General features: G+C 38.5%; 1 protein-coding gene across 3 annotated transcripts in view; it reads right to left on the bottom strand.

Moving 5' to 3' along the window:
- Positions 1-10,985, bottom strand: part of LOC122080365 (putative callose synthase 6) — a 90,898-nt gene extending 79,913 nt beyond the window's left edge. For all 3 annotated transcript variants that reach the window (XR_006140687.1, XM_042647319.1, XM_042647321.1), the window contains exon 1: positions 10,411-10,985. Coding sequence is in view for 2 of the 3 variants with exons in the window: in XM_042647319.1 (XP_042503253.1) it covers positions 10,411-10,621 (211 nt within the window). In the remaining variant the exon portion in view is untranslated. The remainder of the gene's footprint in view (positions 1-10,410) is intronic.
- Positions 10,986-12,627: the final 1,642 nt, after the last annotated feature.

The following is a 12,627-nucleotide window of genomic DNA, read 5'->3' as shown; positions in this document are numbered from 1 at the left end:
ATAAGTGACTTGAAAAAAATATGGCCCTCCTCATGACAAGGCATCAAAATCTTATGAGAGAACTTACTCAAGTTGTCTCAATTATGCGTGAGAGGGAGAAAGGAACTTTACCCAGTCAACCAGAGCCTAACCCTAGGCATCATCAGCCTGTTAATTCACAAGGACCAACTAATGCACCACTGAATATAGTACAAGGTCAGACCCAACAAGGGCCCTCTACCAATGTAATGTTGTTTATGCCCTTAGGAGTGGTAGAGAGTACCTACAGAGCGTTCCTAAATCTTCCTCATCTATTACTCATGTTAACTCTCCTTCAGTTGAGGACACAAGTGTGCCTCTTGTTCCAGGTTCGTCTGATGAACCTAAAGATTTTTCTTAAACTAAAGATGATTTGGTTGAGGAAACCAAAAATGATTCTTCTGAACAGGGACAAATCCCTAACAGTCCTTATGTTCATCCTGTCCCATTTCCTAATCGCTTGGTAAACAAAAAGAAGACTGCTTCCATGGATAAAATTTTATAAGTCTTCAAAAAGGTAGAAGTAAACATCCCTCTTTTGGATGCCATATCCCAGATCCCCGCCTATGCAAAGGTACTAAAAGATTTGTGTACTCACAAACGTATCACTAGTGTGCCCAAAAAGGCGTTCTTGGCAGGTAACATTAGTTCCATAATTACTCAGCCTATAGCAGCCAAGTATAAGGATCCAGGGAGCCCTACCATATCTTGTGTCATAGGCAACACCTATATTGAGCATGCCTTACTTGACCTTGGCGCAAGTGTGAATCTTTTACCTTACCATGTGTACAAGCAACTAGGATTGGGAGAATTGAAAGCCACTGGAACTACTCTTCAGTTGGCAGATAGGTCTGTTAAGATTCCTAAAGGGATGGTTGAGGATGTCTTACTAAAGGTGGGGGAATTTATTTTCCCTGTTGATTTCATTGTGTTAGATACTAAGCCCTTCTCAACCAAGGATGAGATCCCAATAATTCTAGGAAGACCATTCTTGGCTACCAGTAATGCATTAATCAATTGTCAGAATGGTTTCCTAAGATTATCTTTTGGTAACCAAACTGTTGAGTTTAACATGTTTAGGATTGGCAAGCAACCACATATGGAAGAAGAGATCAATATGCTTGAGGATTTGTTGGATTTTTCTGATGATTTAGTTACCAACTTTGATATTGATTTTGATTCAGAATTCCAAGAGTGTATGGATGAGTTGGATGATGATAGTGAAAATTTCTTTTCTGAAGTCTTGAGTCTTCACACACTTGTGGAGCCCTTAGGACCCCTTTCCAATTCCATTCCCAAACCTTCCATAGTTGAGCCCCCTAAGCTAGATCTTAAGGAGTTGCCATCTAATTTGAGGTATGCTTTCCTAGGACCTGACCAGACTCTTCCTATAATAATTTCTTCAAATTTGATTTCTATCCAGGAAGAGGAGTTACTTAAAATGTTAAAAGATAATAAGGAAGCCCTAGGTTGGACCATGGCTGATATCAAGGGTATAAGCCCTTCTATTGTGCAACATCATATACATCTTATGGAGGATTCCAAACCATCCACGGAACCCCAAAGAAGAGCTAACCCAGTGATGATGGAAGCCATTAAGAAAGAGATCCTAAAGTGCTTGGAACATGGAATAATTTATCCTATTTCTGACAGCCAATGGGTAAGCCCAGTTCACGTAGTGCCTAAGAAGTCTGGTGTGACTGTAGTTCCTAATGCCAATAATGAGTTGATCCCTACCCGTGTCCAAACAGGATGGTGTGTGTGCATTGACTATAGGAAGTTAAATGCGGCAACCTGGAAGGACCACTTCCCATTGCCATTCATTGACCAGATGTTAGAGAGGTTAGCTGGACATGAATACTATTGCTTTCTTGATGGATATTCCGGCTATAACCAAATCCCAATTGCTTTAGAGGACCAACATAAGACCACTTTTACATGCCCATATGGAACATTTGCTTACAGGCGTATGCCCTTTGGGCTTTGCAATGCCCCTGCTACGTTCCAACGATGCATGATGAGCATTTTTTCTGACATGGTCGAAAAATTCTTAGAAGTATTTATGGATGACTTTTCAATTCATGGGAATTCCTATTCTGAATGTCTTCATCATCTTTCCCTAGTTTTGAAAAGGTGCATATCTAAGAATTTGGTTTTGAATTGGGAGAAATGTCATTTTATGGTTAAATCTGGTTTTGTTTTAGGCCATGTAATATCCAAGGAGGGAATTAAGGTAGATAGAGCAAAAGTGGATTTAATTGATAATTTACCACCTCCTCAATCTGTTAAGGATGTTCGGTCCTTTCTAGGGCATGCAGGCTTCTACAGAAGGTTTATTAAGAACTTTAGTCAGTTAGCCCGACCTCTCACTTCATTACTTGTCAAAGATCAGACTTTTGAGTTTTCCAAAGAGTGCCTAGAATCCTTCAAGCAACTTAAGAAGGAGTTGACCAATGCACCCATTGTTCAACCACCTGTTTGGACTGAACCTTTTGAACTGATGTGTGATGCTTCGGATTTTGCCATAGGAGCAGTTTTAGGTCAAAGGATTAATAAGTTACCCACTGTCATTTACTATGCTAGTAGGACCTTAAATGATGCACAACTCAATTATACAACCACTGAAAAAGAATTTTTAGCTGTTGTGTTTGCATTAGAAAAGTTTCGGTCTTACTTAGTTGGTTCACATGTGGTGGTGTATACTGATCATTCTGCCCTCAGATACCTAGTTCAGAAGAAGGATGCCAAAGCCCGTCTCATTAGGTGGGTTTCACTTTTGCAAGAGTTTGATTTAGAAATTAGGGATAAGAAAGGAGTTGAAAACCTAGTTGCAGACCATTTATCCCGGCTTCCCAATTCCTTGACTGTTGATTCTCCAGTCAACGAGAACTTTCCAGATGAACAATTATTTGCAATGTCCAGTGAACCATGGTTTGCTGACATTGTCAACTTCTTAGTTTCAGGTGTGACTCCGGATCACTGGTCCACCCAAGATAAGTATAGGTTTCATTCCCAAGTTAAGCACTTTTTCTGGGATGATCCTTATTTGTTTAAGATATGTCCAGATCAGATTATCCGACGATGTGTTCCTGATCATGAGCAACATTCCATTCTCTCTTTTTGTCATGATCATGCATGTGGTGGACACTTTGGACCTAAGAAGACTGCCGCAAAGGTTCTCCAATGCGGATTTTATTGGCCCACTCTTTTTAGAGATGCTTTTGATTTTTGCAAGGCTTGCCCTGCCTGCCAGTCTTTTGGCCGTATCAATAAAAGGAACATGATGCCCCTCAACCCTATTTTGGTAGTTGCGATCTTTGATGTATGGGGCATCGATTTTATGGGACCATTCCCTAATTCCTTTGGGAATTTGTACATACTTTTGGCCGTTGATTATGTTTCTAAATGGATAGAGGCCATACCTTGTAAATCTAATGACCAAAAAGTGGTGGTCCAGTTTCTCAAAGAGAACATTTTTTCCCGCTTTGGTGCACCATGTGCAATAATTAGTGATAGGGGTACTCATTTTTGTAATCGACCTTTTGAGGCCCTAATGAAAAAGTATGGGGTCACTCATAAGTTATCTACCCTTATCACCCCCAAACTAGTGGCCAAGTGGAGGTGTCTAATAGGCAGATCAAACAAATCTTGGAGAAAACTGTTAATCCCAACCGTAAGGATTGGTCCCTTAGGCTCATTGATGCCTTGTGGGCTCATCGTATTGCATTCAAGACTGACCTTGGCCAGTCTCCCTACCGTTTGGTGTATGGGAAAGCTTGTCACTTACCAGTTGAGTTGGAGCATAAGGCCTTTTGGGCCATCAAGAAGCTTAACTTTGATTTGTCTGATGCGGGAATTCATCGTAGGCTCCAACTATCTGAGTTGGAGGAACTTAGGAATGATGCCTATGAAAGTTCTAGGATTTACAAGGAAAAGACCAAAGCTTTCCATGATAAGCACATTCTGCGTAAATCTTTTGCAATTGGTGATAAGGTCTTATTGTACAACTCTCGATTGCATCTTTTTCCTGGTAAGCTTAGATCCCGATGGGATGGCCCATTTATTGTTCATAATGTATATCCCATGGGGCTGTGGAGATTTTGAATCCAGGAACAGGGGTAATTTCGAAGGTTAATGGTCAGCGTTTGAAGCCATTCCTCGAGTTTCCTACTACTAGTAGTGAAGAGGTCATGGATCTCCATGAACCTCTTTACACTGATGACTAACTTTTAATCAGGTATGACTCCCTTGCATTGTCTTTGCTTTTAATTCTTTCCATGCATTGAGGACATTGCATGACTTAAGTGTGGGGGAGGGAAACCAGTTTTTGTTTTTTTTTACTTTGTTTTGTTTGTTTTTCTTTTTATTTTTGAGCGTGCTAAGGATGAAGTCCTACTTCGGATTTTCGCTAATGATCATACCATTCGGTTACTTGATGTATGAAAATAAAAGTTTTGACTAAGGTACCCATTTTGAACGTATAAAAACCCTGTAGAGAAGAAAGAAACAAGCATGTGTCTTGAGATGAGACTTTCTTTTGAAAAATAAGAGACCCCTGTTTTATGGTGATGGACCATCTGTAAGTCTGTGGGTTCCTTGTACTTTTGATTTGGAGTTGAGATCTTCTTTTTAATTTGGCATGGGTTGATAAATGCACAATTTTAAATGAAATGTGAAATGTGGTATAAAGAAGACTAAGAGTTGATTCCCTTGGAACTAGACAGGGCATTGCGCCTCAGGAAGCGTGGTGTCTTGATCGAAATTCCTTGGGAGGAAACTTCTGAAGTAACTCTAGCATCACTGCCTTTGTAGATATATGCAAAAAGCGAAGCTACATAGTAACTTGGGTGTCTGGTGTTTGCTCCACCATGTCATTCAGGCCAAGAGTAGTGGAGTAGAATAGAGTTTATTAGTGAAAAAAAAAATGTGCAAATGTCATTATTGCTTGGTAACATGTATGGTCAAAAATACTCCAACGCCTTAGTCATTGGTTCTCTATTTCTTCACAAGTGGTTTTGCCTTAAGATAAGGATGTTTTGGAAGAGACGAGGTGAGTTCCAAATTAAGAAATATGCTAGTGCCTGGAATTGATAAAGGGTAATAAAAGTTCACGTGTGGGGGTCCCTTATAAGAGAAATTATCTTTGCTCCGGATCAGTATGAGCCTTACCTTTAGCCAAGGTTGGGATTTGTTTATTCTGAATTTCGGGTGTATATTCACTGCAAACACCCACGAGATACAACTCGTCCACTAGGGGTGACCTAGGGGTTTAAAGGCTTGTTGCACATGCTAAGTGCAACCGTGATTCCTACGAAAGTGAGTTAGGTTTTTTTGTCTTTATTCTTTTTCTTTTTGTTTTGCTCGAGGACTAGCAAAGTCTAAGTGTGGGGGAATTCTGATGAGTACATTTATGTGTGAAATCTAGGGTAGTAAAACATGCATTTTACATATTTAGAATGGAACTACCTTGGGTTTTACTCTCTTTTTGTAGGTTTTATATTTTCAAGGCCTTAAGGACTATCGGGCGCTATATCTTCAATTTTACACGTAAAGAGGTCCTATTTATTTCATGGTTGCGAAGATGACGAAATTCTGAGCAAGATGGATGTGTTCAATTAAAAGTACACATTCGTTTGGTCACCCGTACAAATGATTATTCTTTTCGGGTCAGAAAAAGAATAATGGATTAGAACTGAACCGAGATGCAGAACCAGCCCGTTTGCAATTGTCCCAGAGGTACAAGGAATACTCCAAATACCAACAAGGATCGATGGACCACATCATTAAGTGATTAAAGATTTGTTTTTGGTAACAACAACTACCTAGCGTAGTTGGTGAGCTATGGTGTACAAAATTCCCTTGCTCACCAAGAGGTCTCAAGTTCAAATCTCATGGTTGTTTTTTTTAGAGAATTTTGTTGAAGATTTCCTGCTTTTCACTCACTTAAAGCACTAAGGGCATGGAGGGGATTTCCACATCAAATTAGAAGCAAGGAAAATCATAGAAGCAAGAAGAGAAGAAAAGGAAAAAAAAAAGGAAAGCAAAATCGTGGAAGCAAGAAGAGAAGAAAAAAAAAGGAAAGAAAAAAAAGGGAGAACCAAAGATTGTCCAAATCTTCTCTCTCCTCCACATCATCACCAAAGATTGTCCAAATCACACAAAGCAAGAAGAAAATCGTCCGTAGGAGAGAGAAAAAGAAGAAAAATAAATTAGAAAAAAAAAAGGAAAGAAAATAAGCAAAAAAATTATAGGAAATTTCTCCAAATTTATTTCTCTCTTCTCTCTCCTCCATCTTAGCACTTTTGGACTCAAAAGATCTCACAATCAATTGTGGGTTTCTCCCTTTTAGGAAAGAGAAATTTGTTACCCTACCTCCCCATTCCCTATAAATACAACTCATGTAAGAGGAGGGGAGACAATTCATTCTTCTTCTAGTTTTTTTAGTTGCTCTCTCTTTCTCTTGCTCTCTCTTTAGTTTTAGTTCTTCTTTATCTTTTCTTCAATCACTTTTGTAATAGTTTTTTTTATTTCAATTAATGCAAGCACTCTTTTATTTTTATTCAGCCTTTTTATGTTTATGATTTATGCAATTGAGTTGTAATTTTTTAAGTTATAGTTCTAGGTTTAGATCTAGGTGACAAGATCACGAGCCGTGGAGCAATTTTTTTTTTCAAGTTCAAGCATTGATTCAAGTAAGTAGGCTCCTTCAGTAGTCTTCTCTCCCCCCTCTCATTCCCTCTTTTGACTACCTTTTCTTTCTTAATTTAGGATTTTTATTTTCAGTCATTACATTATTGCTATCCCTTTCCCCCAAGGTTCATGGCTAGTGTATGTGTTGGCTTTGCCCCTCCTAGCCATAGAACCATCAATTTATTATTTTTATTTTAATTGTCTCCTTTTCCCTAAAGCCAAGTAGAGTAACCCTTGTAAGAGTGACTCTCTGGTCAAGTAGGGAAGCTCATATTATGATGCATCCCTCGGGCTAAGTAGAGAAACCTACTTGTGAGTCTCTCTCTAGCTTTATCCCATTTCTTTTACTTTATTTTTATTTTAGCATTTTTTTTCATTTATTTATTTTTTTTTTAATTGCGTGGGTTGTTTATTTTCAGTTATTTAATTATTTAATTATTTAATTTTAATTGCGTGGCTTGCGTCTTTAAATTCTTAGATGACGAATGGTTAGGACGTTATTTTAGGTACATATGTTTAGGACAGTAATTAGAATTAGATCACAACCATTAATCAGTTCACTTTCGCATTATTAAAAGAAATAAAAAATAAAGTGGCTGCTCTCCCTGTGTTCTACCCGTAGCTACACTGATCCGTACGCTTGCGGTTACATTTTAAATCTCAAACACTTACCAACTGCCAATCTATCAACCACACTTTTGTTTGTCCTCTTTTTGATTAGTCAAGAAAGAGGATTTTCTTAGATGACAAAAGGCCAAAAAAGATATACAGGCCTCAAACAAAGAGGCTATACAACCCTACTGGAACCTACACAAGAAACAACTTCCACTCTCATTGGCTGTAGACATACTCAAGAACTCTTTACAATTAGAACCCTAAAAGATCAACTTATCCTTCGCTTTAGCAGCAGCTTTATAGGCCAGATTGGCATGATTTTCAAAGTCCCTTTGTTGCCTTTCAATCCAAAAAAGTGTCAAACAACAGCACCAGATATAAGAGACCAAATCTTTTTTTTTTTTCTGATGAATAAATAAATTCATTAAAACAAGGGAGAGAATATACAAGGGAGAAAAAAAGGGAGGGGGGAGACAGCAACAACCCAAAAGGGACAAACCCCAAAGAGAGGAAGAAAAAGAGGGGAGAGAACTAGGTACTAAAAGCTAGCCTAAGTGGGAGACAAGCCATCAAGGACTGGGAGGTAAGACGGAAGGAGGAAGACCTCAGGCAACAACAATAAGCCTGTTCCTTGGGGAGTCTCTAACAGATCTATGCTTGAGAGAAGCAAGCTTGGAGCTAACATCAAAATAGATGCAGGATGGCTCTTCTTTGCCATTAGCTTTCTTGTTCTTTCTCCACCACTTTTTTTGTGGTTGAAAGATAAATCTTGAGTACTCTCTTAAACACAGTTTTTCCATTAAATGTACAAAGTTTATATGACAAAATGTGAAATTCATTTGTTTCCATTCTTTCCAATAACTTCTGGTCAAGATACAAGCCACAGAAAACACTTCAACCCCTCCCCCCCAAAAGAAAAAATGGGAAAATAAACTAGCAGACAAGAGGTGGTTTGTTTTGACCTTTAACGACAAGGAGGGGGAAGGAGAATCCCACGCCCACTGCTTCGTATTATTTCTTATCTTCTTATAACTTTCTAGTATGATATTTGCACTATTGCAGAATCTAGAGCATGCAACTAAGTGGCTGGCTTCGCGCACTAACACAATGCCACCATTCTTTTTTGTTGACCATATGTAACTGCAGTGAAGTCTCCAAACAGAATCCATGGTCATTTCTTATAATTTTCAAGTATGATATTGCACTATTGCACAATCCAGTGTAAAAGTACGCAACTATTGATGCAGCACTGAAGACCAATGCTAGGAGGACGAAACAACCTATCAGCCAGGCCGGAATGGGGCTCCAGCAGCCCACGATTTTGTTAGATGGGGGGTTCTTTATTTTGCTTTGGTTTATTTGTGGTTTGGTTCAGTTTTGGGTTAGCCAGCTGGTCCAATTAAAGTCAAGTCCTTGTCTTTCTTAGGAGTCAAGTAGTGTTAGTTTCCTATTTCAAGAAGTTTCTATTTTCAGTTTTAGAAACTAATGTTTTAGAAGTTTATTTAAGGTTTCCTTTTGTGGAACCTGCTGCTATGTAATCCCCTCCCCATTAGTCATTATAAATAAAGCATAGTAGGACCACAAGCCTCCCACGATTTGACAAACTAATACTGTTTCTGCTGCAGCTTCTTCTCTATGAGAAACTGCTGTGTGTACGATCACATTGACGGGTTGGTGTTCGATCCGATGAATCCTTGCGGTGGGAAGCCCAAGAGGATCTTCTTCTTCAAGCTATCGTCTTCTTCTCCAAGCTGTTAAAGAGTCCTTACTTCACCCCCATCGATCCAGGCACACAGATCTACAGTTCTGCCCAGAATTCCTATTTACTTTCCTAATTGGTTCCTTGCTGCCTGAATCACTTCCAGCCAAGGCTTTGGCTGAAATTTTGGTCGAACCTTCCTCCCTACCTGATTGAGACTCGACATTAACCTCGGCTCAATATGACCAGCCACTTTTGAGATTCTTTTAGTGACCTAACCTGCCCAGATTTGAAATCGATAGACCTGTCTGAAGTTCTATTGATTCCTTTGACTTTGGTTTATGAAACTAAGTTGGTTTGGATCTATTTCAGTCCCTGTTAAGCCCTTTATATCAGTTTACCGATCTAATCAGAGAAAGCCCATCTGTAGAGATCAATAGCTTGGTTTATTCCAGACTTGGTTTTCCTTTTAGTGTGATTTATTGTGCTACTGTTGGACTGGTTTGTGGATATTCTTTGGATAAGTATCCTGCAGTTTGGAATTGGGTTTTCTTGTCAACCTAGTTCTACATTAACTATCAGTTGGCTTCACACACTAACATATTGCCACTATTCTTTTCTTTAGCTGTGTATTGGCTTTGCACACTAGCAAGTCCAATGAATGAGTGAGCATAGCTATATAGTTGCAACAGCTTTCGTCTCATTGGCAAATGATCCTCGCACAACCAATACAAAGCTAAAGGATTCCGACAGCTTACCGTACCCCTGTTGGATCAACTTTATAAGCAAAACTCTGCCTACTCCATACAGTAGAACATAGAGAACTCACTGAACTCCCAAACCATAAATTTCAAAAGCGTAAACATTAGCTGAGCTTCCCTGTCTTCTTTCACATACCTATATCATTGATTAGAATTGACTTTTCCCTTATGTCAATAAAATCAAAAATGTTCTCCAGCCACCATCTTTCCACATATGCCCACATGTAAAAGCCTCATGACCTCTAGAAGATTTTTTTATGGCCGTCATATCAGATTGAAACCAAGCAATGCACTCTACCTCGACAAGGTTAATTCATTCCCCACTCTATTGACAACCCATACTCAAAAACTCTTGGCAGTCCTTTGCTTCTAATCCCAGTTGTACCAAATTAATAATTAAATTTTACCCTAGAATGTACAAGGTGTTTGAGTAGTTGACGACTTTTCTAGCCATGACACATACCATTACATGACTTTTCTATTATAGATGCATGAGTTGTTCTCAGGATATCAAAGCTAAATTTTCCATTTTATAAGGAAAAATTACAAATAGCATAATACCAAACGTGTAATTCAAATACTGACAAATTACAACAAAAGCAAATTAAACAAGAACGAGGAACTTACAGAGGTAAGCGACCCTGGGGTTCTCGGGCTCAATTTCATCGGCAACACGAAGAATTGGAACGATCTCAGCCAGTGAAGATGGCACAAGTTCTTCAATGTCGATGTCTTCCTCCTCAGGACCATCCACTGGTGCCCCTGGCCGTATCCTTGTCATCTTCCTGGAAAGGGATCGGGGCAGACCATCACTCTTGGTGCCGCTTGTACTCGCCATTTCTGGCTGAGTAACTGTGGAAGCAACAACAACAACGACGATTGATCTTGCCTATCTAGATGTTGCTCTATAATAGGCAATGGAGGAAGAATGACCATTTTTTATTGTCCAAGAGAGGGTGAAAGATTATTCTTTTTGCTAAGGTGGGGCAAGAATCTTGCGGTGTCTCCAACAGAAAGAAAGGAATTAGTGAACCCCCTCCTTGCTTTTGAACCTTTTGAGCTCAGGGCTTTGATTTTGTTTGTGAAAGATGGAGAGGATGGCTGACGAGGTTCGAAGCTTCGCCTTTTTTGACTGCTCAGTGCTGACAGTCTACAACAGAAAGGAATAGCTCTCACTGCTTTCGAAGAACCAACAAAAGCTTTTCCGCTTCACTCTCATTTCTTTTTGGGTTAATTGCATGCCCTCCAGGAATATGACCGTTATTATAAATCCCCCATATTTTGAATAATTACAGACCAACCCTAGAATATGCAAGTCGCTAGAGCTAGATGGAACATGAGGTTGAAACGATAGAATATTGAGTAATTTCTATTTATTGTATTGAAAGGGTAAAACTACGCTAACGAAGGGTATAATATCACAATTCATGATTATTTTGCATCAGTTAATTGTATAAATTTAATGGACTATGGTTACTTGTAAGTTTCAGTATCATTTCAGGGGTAAAATTATAAAAAAAAGATACTTTTTTTTATAAAAGGTTGTAATATAAAAGTGACTAATATGCAACAATCTGATCCGATGCGTTCGAATCCAAATACCTAAATAATCCAGATACCTAAATCCATGCTCACCATATTCTAGGTTGGTCTATGTAATTTTCAAAATATGGAGATTTATAATGGTATCATATTCCTGGAGGGTATGTAATTGATCCAAAAAGAAATAAGAGTGAAGCGGAAAAGCTTTTGTTGGTTCTTCGAAAGCAATGAAGAGCTATTCTTTTCTACTATGGATTGTTAGCACTGAGTAGTCAAGCAAAAGGCGAAGCTTCAAGCCTCGTCAATCATCCTCTCCATCTTTCACAGACAAAATCAAAGCCCAAAGCTGAAAAGGATCAAAAGCAAAGAAGGGGTTCTGTAATTCCTTTCTTTCACTTGTACTGCGAGATTCTTGCCCCACCTTAGCAAAAAGAATAATCTCTCACCCTCTCTTGCACAATAAAAAATGGTCATTCTTCCTCCATTGCCTATTATAGAACAACATCCAGATATGCAACATATGGTGAAGGAGGACCAAGAAGTCTTGGGTCGATACCATCTCAATCCTAATTTATAGATGCAAAAGATCAAGATGAGTTGGATCGTGATTAGACCGTATTTTATACATCTATGACCGTTTTAATTGAACATTTTGATTCTAGATTGATGATAAAAAGTGATTACATAATATGATTTTCTCATATTTGCAGGCTATAGGATCATAAGCATAAAAGATGCTAAATGAGAAGATTCAATGCAATCTAGACACCAGTTTACCTATGGATCAATTCACATGTGATCAAAAGCAAGATGGGAAGAAATTTCACTAAGCAATCAAGGGCAAATGAGAAATTTCACCTCAATTTAGAAGTTTAATCAAAAGATTGAGTAACAAAGAAAAAATCGGACACGGGAGGACTTACGGGCATGATAGTAATTTTGAAAGATTAGGAGTTCATCGGAACATATTGGAATTAGACTAGTTGCCTTACTAATTTAAAATGATGCATCTTTAATTCTCAGTTCTAGTCAATCTGGGGTCAGGATAGAGAGATATAACTAAAAAATTGTTTTGAACTATGTTGTAATTTAAGTTGAATTTTACCATTTTAAAAAATTAACTATATTATCTCTCTCCTCTCTCCTCTCTCCTCTCTCCTCTCTCCTCTCTCCTCTCTCCTCTCTCTCTCTCTTTTAACTCTCTTTTTTTTTTTTTTTCTTTTTCACTTTGTTCTGTTTGTTTTTCTTTTTATTATTTTTGAGCTTGCTAAGGATGAAGTCCTACTTTTGTTTTTGGCTAAT

Source organism: Macadamia integrifolia, chromosome 5 (assembly GCF_013358625.1).
Source record: "Macadamia integrifolia cultivar HAES 741 chromosome 5, SCU_Mint_v3, whole genome shotgun sequence".
Classification (NCBI taxonomy): domain Eukaryota; kingdom Viridiplantae; phylum Streptophyta; class Magnoliopsida; order Proteales; family Proteaceae; genus Macadamia; species Macadamia integrifolia.
Note: the sequence above shows the minus strand (reverse complement) of the source record. Positions and strands in the feature narration are given on the sequence as shown.